This window comes from Apteryx mantelli, chromosome 10 (assembly GCF_036417845.1).
Source record: "Apteryx mantelli isolate bAptMan1 chromosome 10, bAptMan1.hap1, whole genome shotgun sequence".
NCBI lineage: Eukaryota > Metazoa > Chordata > Aves > Apterygiformes > Apterygidae > Apteryx > Apteryx mantelli.
This window is the reverse complement of record NC_089987.1, coordinates 23,020,465-23,036,820: the sequence shown is the minus strand read 5'-3', so window position 1 is coordinate 23,036,820 and position 16,356 is coordinate 23,020,465. Positions and strand designations below refer to the sequence as shown.

General features: G+C 48.3%; 1 protein-coding gene across 1 annotated transcript in view; it reads left to right on the top strand.

Moving 5' to 3' along the window:
* HYDIN (HYDIN axonemal central pair apparatus protein) overlaps positions 1-16,356 on the top strand; it is a 172,307-nt gene that overhangs the window by 71,352 nt on the left and 84,599 nt on the right. The window contains exons 16-18 of the mRNA XM_067302835.1: positions 811-946; positions 1,828-1,992; positions 6,096-6,248. Coding sequence (XP_067158936.1) covers positions 811-946; positions 1,828-1,992; positions 6,096-6,248 — 454 coding nt within the window. The remainder of the gene's footprint in view (positions 1-810; positions 947-1,827; positions 1,993-6,095; positions 6,249-16,356) is intronic.

Below are 16,356 nucleotides of genomic sequence, written 5' to 3'. Positions count from 1 at the left end.
GAGTTGGGCTGGTTTGGGGTTTTCTGTGAGGTTGTATGTCAGGAAAAGTCACCTCTGTGCTTTGGTCTCTCACGATTGCAGAGGGGTTCAGCGATGCCGCTGCCTCTCCCAGGCAGAGTCGTGTGGTCAAGTGCCTGGGCTGCAGCTTTGAAAAATGAAATAAATAAGGGCAGATAGGAACAGGCAGTGGATGAACCCATGGGGGTGAAAGAGCAGGGTAGCTATAGAAACCAGGAACGGGCGATCGCTCGCTGTGTAAAGCAGGTGTGCTGGGTTGTGCCCTCCATTGCTGTGACAAATGACTGAATCTTCAGGCAGGGGCACCTGCTCTATGGAAGAAGAGTTGCTTTTATTGAGACGCTGGAGTCTCGCGTCCCTTGAACCTCGCCTGGTGGGGCAAGGGCCGTTGCCCTGGGAGAAAGCTTTCACCCTGCTGGGATGGCCAGGAAGATGCGCCGCAGGGGCTCAGTGTGGAGGAAGCTGGAGGACGTCCTCCCAGGGACGAGGGGTCTGCAAGATGTCTCCAAGCACCAGCGGGCTCTGGGACGGGCCATGGTGCCTTGCTTGAGCACTCAGCCATTCTGGCAAACCTTTGCCATGCTGCGACCTGGAGCTGGTCACTCATTTAAGAGAGGTTGCTGATTTTAAAAAGTGAATAAAAAGTTAAAGATGATTTATTGCTGTAGGGGTATTAAATGTCCATTTGACAGTGACAAATGTGTTCTGCTCCATTTCACCCTATTCAGGGAATAAGCAAACTTTATATTCTCTTGGTATCTCTAATGCTCTCTTGGTCGTCTTTTTGTCTAGATGTGTAGTTCCTCCGCTGCAGGTGCTCGACCCCGTTGTGAAGTTTGGACGGTGCTTCCTAAAATTCCCTTATCAGCAAACACTGACTCTTGTGAATGACAGCGATCTTCCAGGCTGCTTTGGGGTTCTTCCACAGGTTTGGCATTGCATCTGCCTCCTCTTCTCTTCTGTTACCGGGGGGGTTTGCTGGGTGTAGGAACCTACCAGAATACAACAGACACCAAGGTGTTACCCAGATCCTTGTTGCTAAAAAAAACCATCTACGTTAGGCTTGAGGAAGAATTTTATATTGTAGTTGCTGGGGTGCTTTTGTGCAGGGGAATTTACAGGGTCATGAAAAGCTGCCACAGAGGCTCCCAATGCAGGAGTGGGCAGTTGTGGATACAGTACTGTTTTTGGTGAAGCTTGACTCTTTGACAGAGGGACTTGCCAGGGGAAAAAGGCGAAAGTTCCTAGGGGCCTCTGGGGAAGGCTGGCCCCTGGACACACAGAGGTAAAAGGGGACAGTGCGCAGCCTTCTGACAGCTGCTCTGCGTCATTCATGGGTTGATAAGGGGTCTCAGAGAGAGTTTCAGTAGCCATATGAATTACACAGGTGACATCTGTCTTTACCTTCGTCAAGCACTGCAGAGAGAAATGAGGCTCCTCTTATCGCAAGGGAGAATATCTCCTATTCCCGGGGGTGTTAAATGGCATGCAGGCTGCAGCTGCTGGGAGCCAGAGCACCCGAGGGTGCTGAAGGGGATCACAGCTTGTCCTGCCACAGCCACCGAGATCATGAGACGGAGCAGTCCGAGCACCTTCAGCTGTAGGATAGGAGCTGTGTTTCCCCACGGCTGGTTTTGGGCCCCCTCAGGGTGTCAAATGCATGGAAGTTTTGCATCTAACTTTGTCTTTCTGCTTTCTCCTAGGAACTCTTTTAAAATGTGTGTTGAATTATTGTTGGTGTAAATATCAAGGAGTTTAAAGCTTCCCGAAAGGTCATTCTGAAGCTGCATTTGGTTCTGTCCCTTATAGGAGCACAAGGATGCTGCTGCTGTGTGGTACTTCAGCCCCCTGCCTTGTGGGATTATCCAGCCTCACGGGTCGGTGGAGATCCCGTTTACACTGGAAGCCCAAGTGACAGGAGAGCAGGACACAATTGCTCATGTCGCGGTGTTTGGGAGTGAAGGATCCCCTTTGGTGAGTCCCAGAGGAAACGTGCCTGTTGTCTGAGAGGCTGGTTTTGGCAGGGCATAGTAGCGTGTACTGAGAGGATTGCTAATTCCAAGGATTCTTCCTGTGAAAATGAGCTGGAATGATAATGGCTGGTGTGGCAGGACTGCAGATATTCTTGCCTGCTGCTTCGCTAGTGAGAAAAACTGGAAGTTTCTTGGCCACGTGCACTGCTAGATCAGTAATACAGTCTGGAAAGAGTCAGGTAAGGGAGAGAGAACATGGATAGGGGCCAGATCCTGCCATATGCTGAGGTCTTTGCTTATACTTGAAGCAAAGGAAGTGGCAGGAACTCTGCATCTCACCAGCCTGGGTCTTCACAGATGAATTTACAAGAAATTATGCAGGAAAGGTCAACTGGACGTTCTGTGTATCTTTTTCCATAGTTCCAGCCCGAAGGACCGTTGGGGGAAATGGTAAAGCCACAATGGCAAATTTTCCCTAGCAGCTAAGAAAAGTCAAAGGGACAAAGCACCGAACCCTGCCTCTGATATTTCTGAAAAATCCACTCTACGGTTTAACTGTGAAACTCATTGCACCAGAACCAGCCATAACCAGGATGATTCCAGAAAGATTGTCAGATGTGATAACTGGTGTCGATGAAGGAAGAAGGGATTCCTGGCATAAGCAACAGCTAACGTCTAGAGAAGGAGGAGGATATTTTCCTCTTAGACATGTGGTGATCAGTGTGTGTGACACCGTGTTCACGGATGTGTGACACAGGATAATAGATAGGCCCAGTCTGAAACCCAGAACAGTCCCTGGATCTTACACTCTGCTGTGATTAGATGAGTAGCTGCTGCTGCTTCATTAAAATTTCAGTTCAAGAGCAATGCAGGGACATGCCTGAATCCTGCTAAAGCAAATGGTATTTAAGAAACACTTGCCAAAGTGATGTTCTGAGCAAGACCGGATTTAAGCTCTTCTGAAAGTCAGGCCCATCATTTCTGAGAAGTTTCCATCATTATTTCTCTGCTAAAAGCCACAACCAAAGACACGTGGGTCTCCACACAGCCTGCATCCAGAGCAGAGAGAGTTTTATCTACTAAACTTGAGATGGACGAGGCAAAGCATTCTTGGACTAGAGCCCCCAAATACGTTGCTTGTGTTCAGACAAACACAACAACAGCAGCAACAAGAAAATGTAGGCAGGAGAATGTTATGTTGTGTCTTGGTTTCATCTAGTTGAGTTCTAGAACAAGTTTAGTTAATTAAACTTTAATTTAAAATGATATTAACTTTTGAAGTAGCTATGTTAAAATGTCTTGTCATCTCTCTGAGCATGAAATAGGATGTCAGAGGATTGCTGGGAACTTTACGCTTTCCATAACAGAGAGGAAGGTTGGCATTTTGAAAGCAGTCCAAGGGATTTAAACATTCATTAAAATGAATGGAAAAGATGCTGCTAAATCCCCTGGACAGCACTGAACATCTCAACCTAGGCCTTTGTGGATCTGAATGTAAACCAGTCAACAGGAAGGCCAGGCTATGCAGGAAGGAGAATTTTGCAGTTAAGTCTGAAGTTTGACGAAACCGTTGCTCGTAAATGCAAGGCACGCTTCCCTTACGTGGAAGGGTTTCTCCTCTCTAGAATAAGCCAGTTGTTTAATTGTTGGTTTGTTTGTTTTTTTAACTATAATGTTCTTGTAAAGCTTTTACCCTTGGGTTAACAAACTGTAGTTTCAGCCTTCACCTTATCTTAACGATCTTTTTTTATTTGGAGATTAATATGTCAGTCTTTAGCCCAGAGGGAGAACATTTCAACTGGAGAATCCTAACAGTCTCTAAAGAAATGAATAGCAGAAGACTGAACTTGTATGTGTGCCCATTAAGTCAATCTTTAATGTGCAGCGTTTATGCTTGGTTGCTGCTAGCACCCAGTGAGTGCTCGTGGAAGCCTTGCTGGGCATATGGACAGCATATACATGAATTTCTTGCTGTCAGGTTAAGTTTGCATTTTCTGTAGGACTGCTGTGCAGTTTGGGTATAGCTTCAGTAGTTCCCTGGTCCAGAGCTTTCTGGGTTAGCAGAATAGCTAACTGTTTTGTTATACATCCTGTACTGATGGTAAATTCTTGCCATATGGGTCAAATGATATAAATCTGTTGACCTCAGTGGAGTCACTGCAATATATTCCAGTAAAACAAAAATATGAACTTGCTCCTTTTGACTTAGGTTGTGCCTTCTGCTGATGAGATCAAGTCTTTATAGACTTTGAGTCTTTTTTTAAAAACAGATCTTTCATCCAAGTTGTGTAGAGTCCCTTCATGGGTCTGTTGCCTGGTATTTTGTTTGCAAGTGACTGCAGGCCGGCTTCAGTTTGCTGTTTGTAATCTGCGTTAAGGAGCTGGTAAAACGTGGCTTGAGGTTTACCTGTGGCCAATCAGCCTACTGCAGGCCACAGGCAGTGGATTTTGCAGCTGGCTGCTGTCAAAATAGGTGGTCACTCGAACCACAGATGGCTGCCAGGCGACAGATGCTCTTCATTCCCAAATGATCAAATGTGACATTACGTACCCATCAACAAAGCCAGCAAGGCTGCTCTTGTGTGTGTTGCAACATTACTGATGGCCAAGCTGCCGCTTCTTTTTACTCCCTTTTCCTCTGTATTTTCCTCCCCTTTCCCCCTCTGAAGGGGATTTCTCTTTCCCCTTTCAAGAAGACTGTAGATGAAGGCTTTTAATTATTTGTTTTATAAATGAGCCTTTTCCTTGGTGAGGATGCATCATATTATAACACGCACTGTAACTGAACCCCATATGGGCTTGCAGGTAGCCTGGACATCCTGCAGAGCGCTGCTGGGTGGGACGGCAGCTCAGCAGCGCTGGCTCGTTAGTCTGCTCATCTCGGAAGGGTTCTGCCCTGCCTTTGCTTCTCTGGTTTTGCTGTTACTCAGAGGCAAAGCCAGCTGGTGAGGCACCGCTCTATCCTCCAGTTCCCCTTCTCCCCGACTCTTCCTTCCCAGAAGAGGTGGTGGGCAGTGTCACCGAGACTCCAGCTCTCTGTGCCTTCCTCCTCCCTGAGGGATAGAACATCCATCATCATGGACAGCTTCAGCTTATTATTCTGGAAGTACCACCCTTGGTACATGATTTTTAGGCTCTTTTACTTGCACACAGTAATGTCCTGCAGAGGGACTAGCGTTTATGGATGATGGTCCTTCTGGCTGCGTGGGACTAGTAGTTCTGACAGCTGTCAATGCTATTTCCTTGAATCAGACATCATTAAAGGGTTTACATTATAGAGGCTGGGGTTTCTTGTGGTTAAATCATACTCCGTGCCCTCCAGTGAAGCATGAAGCAGCTTGTCGGTGTTGGGGGTTTTATACATTCAAGTCCTGTTTGAGTGCTGGATATCTGAGTCTGATGAAATCCATCAAGACTGAGTAAGTTCTCGTTGTTTCTAATGATGTGAGAAGCTGATTGAGCAAAGGAATCCACATTCCTCCTCTGGCTGAGTCTGCTCCAGTGCTGCAAGAACGAAACCTCAGGGCCTCAGATTGTCAAAAGAGAAAAATACTGCTTGAAAGATGTAATTAATAGTTAATGCTTCTTATTCATATAGCACCACAAATACACATAAGTACTCTTCAGAGTCAACTGACTTGCATGATCCCTGCTCTGAAGAGCCTGCTTTGCTGCTGTCTTGTGCTGGTTTTCACAGGTGTAGCTTCGTTGGCTGTCAGAGTTCCTCTCCAAGTATGGCTATGCAATGGCAGTAGCCAGAGGGGATAGTCTGGGGCAAGACTGAGCAGTAAAAGGTGTGGGAGTGGGCACAGGGTACAGGAAGGAGAGGTAAAAGTGTGGAGGAAGTGTGAATGCAAGTGTGAAGAAAGCAAGAAGCATGGGAAGCCAGATTTGTTTATTCCTGATGATGCTGTGCTGAATTTGTGGCTTTCAGCTGAGATCACTCTAGATCCCAGGCTTTCTCCAAGTCTTCCGTATCAGTGTTAAACATCAAAAGCTTCAAACAGCTGTGGCTATACCTGAGTCTAACAGTAACCTGAGAACTATCTAATTTTTTTAACCTTCCTTGCTTTTTTGGTCCTTTCCACCTGCTTCTGGGAGCAGAAGATCCATTTAGTGAGCACTGGAGAAGGCCCAGTTGTCTACGTGCATCCAAATAAGATAGATTTTGACAATATCCGAGTTCTACAAGATGCTTCCCAGACACTCCACCTCTCCAATCAGACTGTCATCCCTGCGTTATTCTGCGCACGGATGGTAAGTATATGTGGGGCTATTTTCGAACAAAATGTGACTGGTCTGTAGCAGCCTGTGACCTGATTTTATATACAGCATTTCCATATGATTATCTCAGAGAAAGCAAAATGCTCCCTTATAATGCAGCACGGTGAGTTCTGGTTGTGTGTGCAGCTTTAGCTAGGGATTCCCCAATAAAGAAGAGAATTTGCATAAATGTGTGAGCAGATGTGGCTCTGGATCATCTTTATCTAGTTTCCTTTTATTTTGTGTAAGGTATTTAGGTCTGTTAGTTAAGTTTTTGGAGCTCTGTGAGAGCAAAAGAACCCCGTGGTCCTTCGTTCCTTCACACCTGCTGAGGGTCACACTGGTTTTTACAGTCAAAAAAAATGCTTTTAAGGGTTGCATATCTAAGGAATGCCAGCTGGGACTACCTGAGACTGAGGTGCGGGTCTGTGGACTCTTGTAGAGTTGCAGAAGAGTCTAGCTGGAGCCTAGCTGCAGACAACAGCAGTTTAATTCAGAGGCTGCATCGGCTGATGCGCTGCCTCGTAGCGGAAGAGTGGGGCTGCTTGCGGGGCACGGGGAGCGAGGCGGATGCAGCCAGGATGGGTTTGTGCGCTTGCGGCCGGGGTGGGCTCCCCGCTGCCCCTTGCACTCCATTCATTCGGCGCCTGGGGGCAGGTGGCTGCGTCAAATGATGCTCTTTCTGCAGTCTCCCTGCGGTGGGCACTGGTTTTCCTCGTCACTCGTTCAGTGCGATGTCTTTTGTGAACCTGCAGCATTTGAGGCCATGCTTTTCAGGCCTCTTCTGCCATTCTGACCACGGAAAGCAGGGGGGTTGTGATGAGAGCCCAAGCTCCATCCTTGGCCCCGTTCTTCATCCCAGCTTCCTGCTGGGCCGAGCTGGAGGGGAGATTTGGGGGGACTGGAACAAGGGGTTCAGGGGAAGGTTGTGCTAGACAGGCTGGACCCCTGAGGCTGGTTAACCTGGAGCCAGCAGTACGGACACGGGCTCGGCCGCTGCCATGGATAAAGCATCAGGCAGTGTGAGATCATGGGCTCAGCCTCCTGGGCTGAGGAGGAGAGGGGCTGACTTTCACTGTCCCTTTTGCTTGTTTTCCAGCTGTCTCCCTCCAATTTCCATGCACAGGTGGATAAATAACCTCCCAGGGTAGTTTGCTCTAACTCCAACACAAAAATCTGCTTTCCATCTCTGCAGAGAGAAAGCCACCCAGTGTGGGTTCAATGAGGTTTTAAATGTTGGGTTTTGTGTGCTGTTTTGCAGCTTGTGTCCGCAACTGGCCCACAGAGCCAGGTTTGACTCCTGCTGTCCCAGTGTAATGCCTTCCTTCCCACCCCTGGGGCAGCTTGCAGTTTACCCCGGCAGGGCTTGCAGAGCATCTGCCTCTCCATTGCCTCCGCGCCCTCATTTATGGGATTGGGTGATAAATCCTGCCCTGGTTCACTGCAATTTCTGCAAATACTGTGGCACATCAATAAATAGAACAATAAAATAAAGTAGCTCAGGGCTGGTCCCTTTCCCTGTGCTAAAGATGAGCTCCACTGATGCATAGTCCCCCTGCTCGGGCTCTGTGACCCCGCAGCAATGATCGTTTACCCCCATGGTCAGCATCTCAGCTTCTCAGGACGGCTCAGCCCAGGCGCTCATATCATGGAGGTGCTCAGCGAGCAGGTCCCAGCAACCTGCTTGATCAGTCATTCAGGCAGGGACTCTTCAGTGTTGTGATATTCAGCCTGTCTGACGGGAGCGGCGATGCTGTATGCAAGATGTAATCAAGCTCCTCTTGCCCTTTGCAGCTGCCTACTTGGCTGTTTTGCTGCCTCAGTTGGAGTTCTGCCTTTTGCTAAAAGCAGGTGCTGCCGCCTTAGGCTGCCTGGCAGTTTATTGGCAGGAAGAAGAGAGAACTGAATAACTTCAGAGGTAAAATTTCAGATGCTTTTGGGTGCTAGGGTGAACCCTACATATCCATGGGGAGCAGAAGTGGCTCAAGCTGTCCTTTAGCCTAGCTGGTGGGTGATTTTAGCATCCTTCGTTCACTTGTGCTTCTGCACAAAAGTCTCATGTTCTCTGAGACGCCAAAGCTGCTGCTTGGATTTTTTGTTTGGAGATTGCTGAGCAGTGAGCTGTGATTTCCTTGTCTCCCATTTGATGGCTAATCTTGAAACTTAGTGTATTTGTAGTTAGGCTTATAGATCACAGTCGCACTTGAAAGAAAGAGGTATTGATTTAAATTTTCACAAGAGCATGGGTTCAGCAATGTTATAATGCGCTGACTGGCAGCTCAACAAACTGAATGAGATTAGATTAAGGGACGACAACAGGGCGAGTAAAAGCTAGGTGGTCTGGTTCAAAACCGCAAAGCAGAATGCTATAATGTGGCTGGCTGTGTCCCCCCCATGCTGGGTGAATTGCTGGCAGCAGCACTGAGCATCTCCATGCCAGAATGGTGTGCAGCTCTCCTGCAGCTGCATGGTGGTGTCCCAGGGAAGCTGGACAGCTTTCATAAGCTCATGTGTCCCAGCGAGGAAGAGAGGCAAGTCAGACTGAAATTAAAAACAAAAACAAAAAAACAACAAAAAACAACTTCAAAGCTGTGCATTGGGATCAGGCAACTCTGGCCTTCTGTAGGGAGTGGTTGTTGGGTGCTGGCTGTGAAAAGCTAACAGCATGCAGGAACTGCATGGATCTGAGGTCTCGTCAGCACTGTCCTCTTGTTGAGACCTCGAAGAGCATGGGAGGAGCATGGAGAACTTCAATTAGAGGCTTAGCATGGGATGCTGCATCACCTGGCTGGCAGGCAGATCCTCTCTGTGCTAAAATACTAGTTTGAAAACATGAGTGTAAACTCCTTTGGTCTGTTTTTTCCATATGTCTGTGTGTGCACATACCTGTAAGATGCTGCATTGGTACTTTTGCACGCAGGAAACTGGATTCTGAGATGTGCTTCTCAGAAGTGATTGCACAGATTTTCCCCTTCTGTCCTCTGCCTCCTGCTATTCTTCTTCTAATTGGATTAATTCTTCTGAGCACAGAACTTATTTCCACCAGCTCTTGTAAAGTTGCTACTATTGCCTTTTTAGATAGATCAGAGCAGCTTGATCTTGACTACAGAGTTGCAAACCATCCCTCAGTACTGGCCTAAGGCTAAATGTTTATTCTCAGGGAGAGGTCAGCCCTGGCCTGCCAGTGCGAACGTGCCAGAGTATCCTCTCTAGAGGTACTCCAAGGCCTGAATGCACAAGGTCTTGGGGAGGGGGAATAGGGAATGGTCCTCACAGCATATTTTATTCCCCACAAGACAGCAGATACAAGCCCAAGATTTACTTCTCTGCTGTCTTCAATTGCTCCATATCCAGTGGTCTGATGGATGGGAGGCTTTTTCTCCCTCGGGTACCCCCTCTGTAAGCTGACTTCCTGGCAGAGTGTGGGTACGGAGGAAGGCAGGATCTGTGCACGCCAATGGGTCATGTCGTCTCCATCTGCCTGGAGTGGAGCCCTGGCCAGGCACCCCAAGTAGGCCAAGGTGCTCCGGCAGGAGATACTTAGAGATTCCTGAAAGATGAAGCTTTGCATCCACCCTGATGGGAGAGGATTGCCTTGTGTGTGTGTACTGTGTGTAGGGTATAAAGTGGAGGGTCTTGCACCCCCCTAAATGAAGAGTCTTTACAGCACCCGGGTTTGCAAACATGCTTCCCCAAAACCCAGCAAGAGCCTCTTATATCCTCCAAAGCTTGCAGGGGGTGTTAGGAGTGTGTCAGGTTACCACTAGCAGCAAAGGGACCGAGCGGTCGCCAGCACTGAGGACAGTCCTCAAGTGATTTAGTCTTGGCAGCATCTGGAATTTGCCCCAGCCATTTCCATACTTGCTGCTTTTCCTGGAGCACCCAGAGCAAAGAGAAAGGGACACCAGGCAGAAGTTAACCCTGTGATCCCCAGGAAGCGAGCTTAAAGCTTTCTGCATGTGAGTTAGAGCTCCTGATTTAGCCACAAAACAAAAGCCCTTCCGTGCTTGCCGTTCCCGTGCGTGTTAGAGGCAGAGCTGCTGAGGCTGTTTGCTGCACTTCAAGCAGCTCGCTACCAGGAGAGCAGGGCTCTCGCTGCTGGCTGCTGAGAGATCATGTTGCAAACTGCATGTACTTTTGCAGTCGACCCATGACTCCCTAGAAGTGTTGACAGTGTCGATGAATAAAAGAAAGGAACTTGCGTAAAAGTATAGGGGATGGGAGGGAAAGAGTGGTGCGGCACAGGGAAGCAATGCGCTGCTTCTGCATGAGACTGCAGCCTGCGCTGACAGGGCATGGGAAGCCGGACGAAGCCAATAAACCAAGCGTCCTCCTGCAGGACGAGCCCCAGCTGAAAAGACTTAGCACCAGGCTGGCGTTGTCCTCAGGTGCAACGCTGAGCTCCACGGCTCCCTCTGACCAGCCGGGAAGCCAGGCTCGAATGGCACTGGCCATGTTTAGCAAAACTTGGATTGCACTGAACAGTTTGGGTTTTTCTTGAGTAAAATCCATGCTCATTTTGGAAATACCATCAGTTTAGCAGGGAGGGTGGCCAAGAGGAGATGCTTCCAGCAGTACAGCAAACACATGTTTAGGCAGGGTTACAGGCAGGTGGAAAACAGCCCAGACAAAGTGCAATACATGTGTTAAATGTAGAGATATCGGAGGTGCGGCTGGCCTGAGATGAGAAGTCTGCCCGACACAGTGCAGCTGTAGCCGCTCAGTCCTGATGCTGTCTGCACTGAGCCTCTCTGTATCCTGTCCGTACCACTCCAGTGCCGAGCCTGCACGCTCCTGGGTGCCCGGCAGGGCTGCTCTGCAACCTGGAGAAGTGAGCGGAGCCCTGACCCTGGCAGAGAAGCGGTTATAATCCTGCATTTTAGGATATTAGAGATGTTGACCGGCTCATGCTCCTTGTTTTGGCAGGACAGTTCGGCATTGGTGGCGCAGGGAGATGGATCACAGGACGGATTCCCTCCCTCCTCCGCGATGCTGCTGATAGCAGCTGCCGGCTGATTTAGTTAGCACATAGCAATTGAGCATCCAAAGGAAAGCTGGGGTGGCAAATTGCTAAGCATAAGGCAGCGACAGGAAGGGCTGAACTGGTGCAATTCACAGGCAATAAATTCAGCTTCTCCTACCCTGGCTTCTCAAGGCCATGGGGCTTTTCTTTGGGTTGGAAGTGAAGCACAGGGCATCATACACTAGTTCTCTACTTGCTTATCGCTCCCTGCTTGCCAGGATGTCCGCAGGTCTGTGCCCTGTGGGACCAGTGTGTCAACCCATCCTCATCCATCGAATCCTGTACCTGTCTGATGATGATCTTGTCAGCTGCCAGACAGTCTGGCCTGTAAAAGAGAGTCCTTTGGATACAGCAAGGGAGAGGATTATCCTTTTTCTTTTTTTTTTCTTCTTTTTTTTTTCTTCCTCCCTTGGATAAAAAAGCTGGAGGAATAGGTCAACATGAAGGAGCTGTTGCAGCTTTGCTGGGGAATGATGTGACCTGCTGAAAAAGGTGGCTGTTTCTCCTCCTTTCTCCCCCGTCATCTTCTTTTCCTGCTTCCTTAAGTGTCAGATGGTTTTGCTGTATTGACAAGTGCAAAACAGTTGTATCGATTAATGGAAGTGTTAGCTCTCGCTGCAGGAAGGCAGTGATGTGTTAGAAAAGAGTCTCTTTGATCATTTCCTGCTTGTCTTTTGTCTCTGTGTCTTCTCAGGAATCTTTGAGTCAGTTATTAATCGTGACATCTCTTGGCATCCTGGAAGGTGCTTGTACATCACGCCTATGTGATCAGAAAAGACCGGCCTAGCATGTAATTCGTTAATCAGCGGAAGCTTTCTTCTCCCTGTGTAACCACCGTGCTGGGTCTTTTATGAGCCACTGTGGCGTGGCAAATGCTGGCTTTGTGGCGCCTTGTAATTGGGGAGGGGAGAGAAAACCTTTCTTGGGATTTCCTCTCTTAATGATGGTGCTTTGCTTCCTAATTTGGAGTCCTGTCTCCTTTGACCTGGTCCTCAACCTTCCTCATCCAAGGCACTGCCCTGAAGCAGCTCATTGCCCTCAGGTTTCTGTACGGCCAGGGATGCCCCAGCTCACTGCCCCAGGGCACATCTCCAGGGGGTTTCATGCTCCCCGCTTGGCAGAAGGAGCCCTTCTGGCCATGTCTCTTGACCCAGCTGCTTGAGGACATTCCAGTGCTCAGACCTAGCTTTGAAGCCATCTGAAGAGCAGGTTGGGCTGGAAGCCGCCTCTGAAGGAGACGTGTCCTTTTAGAGAGACAGTTGATGGCAAGAAGACCCCCCCTTCTGTGCTCCCAGGGCTGAACTGCCTGGAGATCCAACTGGAGTTGATGTTGCAGAAGAGACAGATTTTTGTTTGTTTAAAGAGCGGGGACGGGGGGGGGGGAAGGCTGTAACTAGTTAGCTTTTAACTGGGGTTCACTGGAGCAAAATCACTGATTTTCAGAGCAGCCTTTAAAGGCTTCTAGTCGAATTCAGAGCAACAAGGAGAGAACATGCAGTTCCTAGTCACATACTTGCTTCTCTCCTCATTAGTGCAGCAGTTGTTTCATTTACTAATTCATTGCTTATCTCAAGGTTTTCCCATGATTCCCTCTATTAAAGAAATGGCCATATGGATAGACAGCAAAACACAGAGATAAACTTAAAAACCGTGCAGATAAATGGATGCTGCTTTAGTGATTCTGCTATGTGTTCTGGTTGAGCGAAGATTTCGTTATCATCTGGGCGAATTGTGCAGGCTGTGGGATGGGAAGGCTTTGAAGTGTCCGCATTGTTCTTAGCTCTCTCCAACTGCTGTTGCTGAAGTTGGAGCAGACGAATTGGCAAGTAGGTTGTTTGTAAATGTACTGTAAATTACTTTTTTTTTTCTCCCAAGCATCTAAATAATTAGCCAGCTCGTTGGAGTTTGTTCTTAGTGCAACACAGGCAAACAGGACTGTGCCCTTCAAACGTTTTCAGTCAAGGATATCTGCAGTGCTGTTTGGAAATGAGTGTTAAATTGGCTTTCTGGGGTATGGGCAGTGCTGGCCTGAGCCCTGAAGTATGTGGTCTCTTACAAGGTGAGCAGAGGTTTGGAAGATAAGATCGTAGGCTTAACTCTTTCCAGAGCTGTCACAGCAGAGCCTCGTGATGCAGGATGCTCTGAAAACTCACCTTTAGGCTTAGCCTTTTTGTCCAGCTTTTAAAGTTTGTGTTTTGCTGGTAAGGCAGTACTGATTTGTTGAATTATGCCCAGCTTGGGATCCAGTCTTGCCAGAGCAGGAGGGAATGGTTCTGGGTAGCGAACCATGCCTGGAGACATGCAGCATCAGTCATAAACAGGGGTCAAAGCCAGGAACTTCCAGTGTCATGCAGGAAAAATATCATAAAGCGCACGGACGAAGAGACTGCCTTTCCCGGTCACAGCAGTGGGCAGCCCAGCCTGGTAACCTGTCTCCGGGCAACTGGTTGTACTAAAACCTGCAGAGGAAGGTGGAAGACTGTATCCTTCCCAGGGTATGTGTAGCATGGGCTTAGGGCCAAGGACTTGTAGCTTTTTGAAGGGGGAGCAGAGATTTGGAGGAGGAAACATTGTAAAAGGTGCACAAAACCTGGCCACAGGGAGAAGTTTTTATCACATGCAATAGCAGGTTTCTCATTAGATGAATTCATGCCCTTTCAAAAACGCTGTAATGCTTCCAGTAATAGAAGAGATTGTTATTCTGCTCACGTAAGGGAGCTAGTGACTGTCTGTCAGTCTTTCCTGCACCCGTTGGCCGCTATCAACCAAATTAAAGGGTCAAAGTCTTAAAGGTAACTATGTCCCTACAAGTGAGAGTGACTCAGATGAGTGCTTATCTCAAAGGAAAGACAGGAAGAGTTTGGTTATTAAATGCTCTGCTTGGCATCCCCCAGCCGAGCTGTGCTTGCTGGCTAACCAGAACATGCGCGGCACCACCAGAGCCGCCGCACGCGTCCCTCCTGCCCAATGGGGAGGGCAGGCAGGCTCTGGAGGGGCACGCTATGGGCAGAGGACACAGATGGAGTCAAGCTTCATTGGCTCTGTTGCTCACAGAGCAATTTGCTATTAGCTGTACCAAGAATGACAAATTAGCCTCCGTTGTCAGCAGCAGTGAGTTCCATGTATTAATTTTGATTTTACTAGCTTTAGATGCTCTGCCTTTGTAACACATCCCCTTGATCGTGCACTAGGGCAGAGGCTAAACTAAAGCGGTCTGTCTGCCTTCCCTGTGCTGTTCTTTGCAGGCAGAGTGGAAGCCGAGGCAGCAAATCCTCAGAAACTGCTGGAGGTAGAGCTCTGCTGAGGGTTTTATCCCTGTGCTTTTGACGTGAAGGTGCTGCTGCTGAGGTGGCAGCAGGAGGATAGTCGTCTTTGAGAACAGCTAATCAGCCTTATGTCCCAATCTACAGCCTTCTGCTTGGCCTCTTGGTGCAGCTGGGTGGTCTTCTGGCATTGGCAGCTCCAGTTTGTGCATGGAAATAAAGAGCCAAGGGTGCAGCATCCCAAAGTCTGGGCTATGTTTGGAGCACCTGCTGTGGTTGCATACTAGACAGGGAACCAGACTAGATTTGGGGGAGCTCCACTGTCTCTGTCCAAACCGTGGGGCTGGAGTGCTCTGTGTTGTGCACACAGTCCTTGTCTCCTGACTGTCCAGAGCAGGGGACGGCTTAGAGCTTGCCTTGGTCGCTCCTGCCTGTGCATGTGGTTTCCTTCCAAAGGGAGCCAAGGTGTGGGGGGCTGTTGCATGCCCAGCTCACCTTCCAGTCAAGAGTTAGAGGGACCAGGACTTTGGCCTAACAGAGCCCTCAGGCAGACACAACCTATGATTCTCATGTTCTCTCAGACCACAAGGAATTCACTTCCCTTTTCTACCTCCCATTCACCTGCTTCCAGTGAGCAGAATATATTGCTGCTTCATGGAGCCAGAGAGGCTTTCTTGCAGCATAGCTATAAGGAGCTATGACAATGGAAAGTGCTCTCTGCTGCAGGTCTAACATGATATGATGGTTCCTTCTGCCATTTTTCCCTTGGTGGACTTGAGAAGATCCATTTGAGTCAGCAATACCTGTTCTGCAGTGTCATTCCTGGCTCAGGTCTGTGTCATTCCAGTGCAGATAGCTACAAGCCACCATCTTATTACTATGGCATTTCTAAAATTTTGGAGACAATCTCCTGAATTTGATTTTTGAATGGAGCAAGCAATTTCCTTTTTGCACTAGATGTCTCCAATTTTAGAAAAATCATATTCCTGGTTAATATTCTAGGGCTTTATGTGGTGGAAAAACATGGTACGTGCAATTATATGTATGTGGAGATACTTTCAACAGCACCTCACCTGTTACCTAGACAATATTGAGTTCCTGGAGGCACTGTTTCAGGGTTGTTCTCTTTAGGTACCTGTAGCCGGAAAACAAAACCACTGAGGTTTTCTTGGCAGTTTCCCTTCCTGGCTGAGATCCTATTTGGCCCTGATAAAACATCAGCTTCATCAGTTGACTGGTCTTAAAGAATGGCTGGTGGAAGGGATGGTCTTACTCTGGAGCTGCCCATCTGCTCAAAGTGCTTGTGTTTCTTTAGCAGGTACTGTTACCCACATGGTTTGAATTCTTGACTCTGCCTCTGGGGCCCTGAGAGAGGCTCCCAGGGGAGAGGTCTCCCCTTGGGATTGCCGAAACAACTGGGTCAAAGCTCTGTTTGCAGCTGGTGTAGGATGGGATTTTATTCCCTCTTCATTTGCAGCCTCTGCGAGGAACGATGGGTCAGCTCGACACAATGTGAATGCTCTGTCACTAGACATATGGCTTGGTAAGAAATACAGCTGCATTTTGACTATTGAGTTCTGCTTCCTCTTTTGCTTGTGCAAGGCCAGAATGACCAGATGCTTTTAATTAACTAGCTTTAAGCAGCTTCAAGAGAAGTGAGTATGGTGGCTCCCCAGTCATTCCTTAAGGGCTGCCGTCCATCTCAGAGATTCATGCTGGTGTTCATTATAACCAGATTTTGGCAGCTTTTTTTCGCAGTGGAAGTCTGTCCTGGGAGAAGCTAATGATCTCTATGTTGAGTTTCTTGATTAAATGA